This window comes from Haemaphysalis longicornis, unplaced genomic scaffold (genome assembly GCF_048455015.1).
Source record: "Haemaphysalis longicornis isolate Haplotype H1 unplaced genomic scaffold, Haemaphysalis longicornis Haplotype H1 scaffold_243, whole genome shotgun sequence".
NCBI classification, from domain to species: domain Eukaryota; kingdom Metazoa; phylum Arthropoda; class Arachnida; order Ixodida; family Ixodidae; genus Haemaphysalis; species Haemaphysalis longicornis.
In genome coordinates, this window is record NW_027526309.1 from 17,024 (window position 1) to 24,160 (window position 7,137).

General features: G+C 51.7%; 1 protein-coding gene across 1 annotated transcript; it reads right to left on the minus strand.

The window, feature by feature from the left end:
• Positions 1-1,492: 1,492 nt before the first annotated feature.
• Positions 1,493-6,665, minus strand: LOC144172583 (uncharacterized; the record flags this gene model as incomplete). The annotated part of the gene is made up of 2 exons (XM_077701244.1): positions 6,204-6,665; positions 1,493-2,007 (listed from the first exon to the last, which is right to left on the minus strand). Coding segments are annotated over exons 1-2 (977 nt in total), but the record flags the coding sequence as incomplete, so codon positions are not given.
• Between the last annotated feature and the right edge of the window lie 472 nt (positions 6,666-7,137).

The following is a 7,137-nucleotide window of genomic DNA, read 5'->3' on the forward strand; positions in this document are numbered from 1 at the left end:
GATTGCGCCCCTTTATTGTGTCCCGCTTGTAGCCCCATTCCGTATGGTGTGCATTAAAGTCACCGACAATCAACGGTGTGTTCCCTCTTGCTATTTCGACAGCTCTCCGGAAGAGTTTACTAAATTTATGACTATTTTTTGGGGAGCTATACACATTAAGGATAAACGTGCTCTGGGCATAGTGTTTCTGGTCTGTGATAATTTCTACAAGGATGTGAGGCGTGGACGCCGCGTCCACCCCGGTCTCGCGCCGCAGGGCTGGGAGGTTTCGCCTAACAAGGGTGCTGACTGCGGGTTTTTGCTTGTCTGTTACACCAGCGGCATCAGCTTTTATGTCATTGAAAGATTTGTAGTTTGACATTCGGGCAAAAACGCCTGTCTCTTGGAGACAGACCACATCAGGTATTTCATCCGAATTCTTGCTTTTGATGAATAGTTCTAAAGGAGCACGTTTTCTTTTTAATTCTCGACAATTCCATTGCCACACCATCAAGGTGTTGGCTTTGCTTTTTCTGTTGGACGAGCTATTGGACATGATCATTTGCAATTTTGGGGATGTCTGCCGGCGGGGGGCGGGAGTAGGGTTTAGTGGACTTGATGGGACCCGGTCCCACTTCCCGTCCAGATCGTGGGATTCCATTCTCTAGCGCTGTTATTCGAGCTTTCAGGCTGGCAATCTGGGCATCAACGTTTTCACCGAACTTACTCAGCATCGCTCCGAATCTGGCGCTGAGAGTTTCAGTAAAAGTTTCGGTGAGGGTTTCTCCAAACTGGCGGAGCATGCCGTCGTCAACGTTTTTATTCGGGCTCGCGCCTGCGGCCTCACTAGAGCTCTCAGAGTTTATCGCTTGCGCTTTACGTTTTGAGGGAGGGGAGTCCGCAGTGTCCATCTCTACGGCAGAGGAACGCGTATGCGCGGTTTGTGAATTGACAGTAGCGAGCTGCGCTGCCGGGCCGACCGGGTCTGTCCGTTGGGTACCAGGGCATGCGCTACCGGGGCTTGCGAAAGGGGTTTTTGTTTCTTCCAATTTGGCGATTTTCGCTTTGAGCATAGCATTTTCAGCGATTAGCTCTTCGAGCATCAGCTTGATTTTGGTTGTCTCGGAAGAATGATCTGAGTGGTGGGATTTTAAGGCGTTGGGTGTGGAAGCATTATTTTTCGGAGTTTGTTTGCCTTGGGAGTCCGTATCCGCCCACCTCACCTTGTTTAATTGAGAATGGCCGGTTGCTTGACGTCTGTTTCGCGACGTGGATCGCGACTGCCGTCCTTGGTTGTTGGGCCCCGGGTTGCTGAGGGTCCTCCTCCGCGATGTGGATCGGGACCGGTGTCGACTACTGGAGGAGACGTCATGGGATCCTGCCCCGTGGCTCCCATCCCGTCGGCTGTGATGCTCACGTTGCGAGAGTTCCGGGAACGAGTCGTCTCGTCCGCGTTGATCCGCTGGGGTCCCATTGTTCTTGAGCAGGGACGACGCAATGCCATTGGAGAGACACTGCTGTCCTCGGCGATGACAGGGTTCTTGGCTGTTGTAGTCTTTTCTCCAATTTCCGCTTCTTCAGAAGGTATGGGGTTTGGAACCGCTGGCCGCACTTCTTATCTCCCGTAGGATGATCGCGGCCACACAGTGCACACTTGGGTTCACAATAGTGTTGGTCCGCCGGAGCCTCGCTGCCGCAGATCTTGCACACTTTGTTGTCGGGCGCTGGGCAAACGTCCGAGCGATGTCCTAGACGGCCACAGCTGTCGCACAGTTCGTGCTTCTTCTTGTGAATGAAGCAACGGTATTCCGCACCTCTGTAGTACACATAGTGTGGTACCTTAGGTCCTTCGAAGTCTATGAGGACAGAGTTAGTACGGCCCATGCGTCTCGCCTGGAGAATAGTAGGATTCTTCTTGTAGAGGAGGCTGCGCGTGATGTCATCGGCACTGTCATATTCGGGGATGTTGTGGATAACACCCTTGACAGTGTCCTCCGGTGGCGCCGCGTAAGCGCACACTTTGTAGGTGTACAGTGGCGTAACTCCAGAAAAATCACAAGGGGGGACACACATCTTGCCAAGGCGGCCATTTTGTTTTGTGCTTTATTTTCATTTATATACAAATTACTATCGTGATTTGAATTAAAATAAGAAAAACGAGCATGCTTTCATACCTCACGTAATTGCGCTGTGCTATTGCAGACGTTACAAAAAGATCAATAAGAAATACTCTCTACAATATGAGTACTGATCACCTATGACATGTTTCCTAGCTTTCGACACTTCTAGAGGGTCCAAAAACGATAGCGCGGTTTTTGCACGCACTGACAAAGTTTTTCAACAACCCTGGCAACGTTATGAGGTCTATAACGTCTTGATGAACGTGTGCCAAAGCCATGCAGTTGAGGCGTTCCTCCCCCATCGTACTACGCAGCCATGTTTTCAGTCTTCTCAAGGCACTGAACGATCTCTCTGCTTCACAGGAAGAGACCGGAATCACTAAGATAATCCTGAGAACACTCTCCACTTCCTTGAAATACTGGCGGGTGGACGTGTGCATGTTCCGGAGTACTGCTGCCACGTCGTCGACGGACTTGAGGTTGCAGTGTTCTTCGTGCAACAAGCGCACGCGAGACACGACTTTACCGATATCGATGCTCTTGTATCGTCGGATCACGTCTAAATCTGCTTCTGATGACCGGTTCAGAAGGACAAGTTCCAGTGCCCTGTACGTCACGATTCCCTCAGAATCTGGATTAAACCTCTTCTCAATGGCCGCTACAGCAGCATCAATTATTGAAAAAAATATTCGTCGAAAGTAGGCCCTTGCTTCAACTGGGGCGTCACTGGCACTCCCGTTTTCGTTCCTCGCTGGGCGCCGTCGGGACCTCGGCGGTTCCACAGGATGCACTTTTCCATCTTCGGCAGCTTTGGCAGTCTCATCAAACAGTTCACTGAACATCTCCACAGAGCGCAGATGGCGAAGCTCACGCTTGGATGTCTCCACGACCTGGAGCATTCCGTGGACGGTTGACGAACGTCCTTGCAGGTATGTGTTCAAGTCTTCCAGCACAGAGAACACCCTCAACGCTATTTTCAAGAGGAGACGCGTGTTTCCCGACTCCATGCTGTGCAAAATGCCAGATATCTTCGCAGACTGCTCGGCTGGTGCTTCCTTCATCATTTCGTCAAGAGCAGCAATTATGGCATCGTGTTCGTCCAACGCGGCAGATATAGCTGGCTTTCGGCACAAGAAGCGCGTTGGGCAAAGGGGTTTGATGTTTTTCTCCGACTTTCTTTCACAGAAAAGTTGCTTGAACTTTCCGGAGCGTGCTGCGAGCACACCTAATTCCCTAACGGCCATGAGTGCATCGCGAAGTTCCGGACAGCAGTTGGAGACATCACCGGCTACAAGGTTGGAGCTGTGAGCTCCGCAGTGAAAGTAAACTGCAAGCGGGTTTTCCGATTTTATAATCGCCTGACAGCCATTATACTCCCCGCTCATGTTGGCAGCGCCGTCGTACGTCTGCGCATGGTAGCCAGAGAGGGGCAGCCCCACCGTGCTCAAGAAATTAGTAATGGCTTCCGCAATGGTCGCTCCTCTGGCATGCGGCAGGGCACAAAGACCTAAAAACACCTCAACTGGTCGCAGATCTTCATCAACATAGCGCACACATACGCTCTCTTGTTCGGTGCCAGCAATGTCTCGCGCGCCATCTACGATGATAGCGTAGATGTCTGTTGGAATGTTGTTGCTCAGTTCCTTTAGGATCGCCTTTCCGAATAGATCAATTATTTCATTTTGAAGTAGTGGAGACGTGTACGTCGTGTTGCGTCTCATCCAGGCCGTGAATTCTGCATTGTCTTCTTCGCGTGACATGAGGTACTGGTAGAAGTTTCCTTCCCTGTTTGAATGACCACGAAATGGCAAGCCATGACGTAAGAGATATTTAGACGCTTGAAAAATAATCTTTAAACACCGCCTGGCCACTTCTTGCTGCTTCGCAGTGTGTGTACTGATCTGATCATGAACCGACGTCGATTGAAGGCTGCTGTGCTGGTAGACGGCGTTCTTGTGGCCTTCTGAATTCTCATGCTTCGAAAATTTTTCTTTAGCCTTTTTCCAATTTGAAAATCCAGTTACAGTGAAAGAGTCCGGAGCTGGCTGTCTCGATGGCTTCAAAACATTATGTTGTCTGGCTGCTGCACAGTAATAGCAGACGACTCCGGAAACTTCTGTAGCGTAGTGAAGCCATGGGAATGCGTCGAACCAGCTTTGTTGAAATGTAAGGCAATTCTTCTTGTTTGTCTTACTGCCATCCCCGGGTTTTGTGACAATCTGAGTCGGCATTAGATGGACGTCTGGATGAGAAGGCGCCCCCGGAAGCCTCACTGGGATCCGGCTTGGTTGTTGTGGGCCTGGGCTAGTTAAGGAAGGTTTACCACATTCCGGGACGTTGCGATCAGCGGGAAATTGCCTGCTGGGTCCGGAAGCCTTCGCAATGGCGACATCTTCAAGAGGCTGGGATTCTAATCTTCCGCTCGATGTTCGTATGCCCAGGGATTCTTGACATTGTACCTGTGGTAAGAATTGGCTACCTTAAACATAGAAACAAGAAAACCGCCTCGATTAAACTTGAGTAGCTAACCGTGTTATACGTACACATAGCCTATTCCGGTTTAAATAACCAATATTTCGACGTACGAGGCGCACAATACATAAAATAATTCATGGCACCGGAATGTTCAGACCATTTAACATAAGGAATAATGTGAGATCGAGTACGATGTAAATAGGTTTTTCTATATGTGTGTACACACACGCACATTAGCGCACCTATACTTTTTGTCTGGGGGATCTGAAATTTTCATTTCTGCGCTTGTAATTGCTGCAGCTTATCTTGACCTGCACATCCGTAAACGCGGTCAACTTCGCGCTCGTTTTTTACGTAATCAGAACAGAATTTCGACTATGCCGAATTGATCGCACTTACCGACTTTCCATCGTAGACCCCAACGTCGGTAGTGTTGACAGGCTCGGGGACTGGAGCAGGCTCGGAAAAAATGGATTTTCCACACGACCCCTCTGGATGTGATGGCACTTCCTGGATCGCGGAATCCTCGAAGATGGACGCCTCACATTCGGACGCTGAGGCCAAGTCTGTTGATTCTGTTTTTAGAGTCTTCTTTGAAAAGTAGCTAAGTAACGTATTTGACTGACGCTTCAATGAGGTAACGTTGGTCATGCGGCTCATTTTCACGTACTCAAGCCTGGACACGCCACCACTGCATCGTTGCCTAAAACGTGTCGAAATCTCCGATCGCAAAGAAAATCGGGCAGCAGGGAGCACAACTTCACCGGTCACCCCAAAGCAAGTGAATGAACACCATGGAGGAAAGAAAAGTTTAGGAGGGAGCATCACGTGACAGTCGTGAAGCCTAGTCATAAAAAATAAAAAGGAAAGACTGATGGGAGGTGTTCTATTCACGTGACAGGCAAGCGGTAGTTCTTTGCGCCTCATGTGGCCCTTCGCCGACGCTGCGTGCGTGCGTCTATCCGTTTGGTTGCCGGGCCGTCCGCGTATTCGAGTTTCAGCGACGAGTCGTTGCGCGCAGCTCTGCCTGCAACCCGAAACGCGCAGCGGCCTGATCGTGCGGGCAAAGTGGTCGGACGGGAGAGGCAGAAAACATCTTTGTTTACTCAGCTTTCGGACCCGTCGAAGTTCACGCCGCAGTCGGAGAGTTGTGTGCCGCCGCCGCGTGCAGAAGTGGAGATGATCTTTTCAACTTTTCAAGCGGTTGTTCTTTGCGCCTCATGTGGCCCTTCGCCGACGCTGCGTGCGTGCGTCTATCCGTTTGGTTGCCGGGCCGTCCGCGTATTCGAGTTTCGGCGACTAGTCGTTGCGCGCAGCGCTGCCTGCAACCCTAAACGCGCAGCGGGCTGATCGTTTCGAAAGCTGACCTGCTTTCAGTGATTCCGCTTGCACCTTGTGCACGTCTCCGATTGTGGAAAACGAACCTTCTTTTTATTTAGCGGGAACGGGATGGTTATTTCAGCTCGTGCAGTACTTATTAGTCACAAAAACAACAGTTGTTTTGGCTTTCAAAGGTAAATGAAAGATGAATCTCAAGGGGGGGACACTTGCAAGGGGTGTCCCCCCCAGCCCGAACACAAGGGGGGTCAGGACCCCCCTGACCCCCCCATGATTTACGCCACCGGTGATGTCCCCGAAGCGGAGCTCTTGTATGGACGTGTATTTTTTGGCCCGTCCCATGCTTGGAGTGCTGGCGACAATAACGTTTTTTACGACGTTGGTGCGAAGTATATCGTCCGCTGCCTTGTCATAACTTATTCCGGCCGAGCGCAACACTCCGTCACGCAAGCCGGCTTGGCTTATCTTGGTGATGTCCAGCCCTTCTCGGGGCCGCAGCACGATTTTAATGTCCTCGCTTGGTAGCGGCGGCTGGCGGGACAGGCGCTGCGACCGGTAGGCTTGCGTGTTTATACGTGACGTGTTGCTGCTTGGTTGGGAGGCAGTGACGGGCTTGCTGGAGCAGCCGCCCGAGGCGAGGCCTAGCTTGGCTAGAGCGCGGGCGCTCCATCGCCGGTGACTGGTAAGCCACCCAGCCGCTTCACTTAGGTCTTCGGGCGAGATAGACTCACCGTCCACCTCGATGCGCTCCATTTTGCTGCTCCGGGCGAAGGGGGAAGGCGCCGAGAGCCGCAAGGAGTGTTAAGGTCCGCGTTCGAATGGTTAGGCCTAGGCCAGGGCGGCCCCGCCTGTGAAGGGGTTCTCGTCCGCTGCAGGCCGGGCAGGGGTCCAGACTTCGAAAAAGAGGTGTCCACCGAAACAGAGGTCCGTCGGACACTCGATGCCGTGGTTGTTTCCGAGGAATTGTAGGAAATTACGCCACAAGAGCCGTGGAAAGACAGAGCTGACGTGGAACACGTCCATTCAGCTCGGCCCCCTGGCGGCCCCGTTAGAACACTTTTTTTCTCTTTTATGCATGCCTCAAAGGGTAAGTCTCCTGCCCCACGCGGGGCACGAGATCTAGCCCCCTCGCGGTGGCTCCTGCCCCGCAGAAGTGACGTCAAACTAAACTAATCACGTGACTTCCTGTGACGTCACTTTTTTTTTCCACAATCGAGGACGGCGT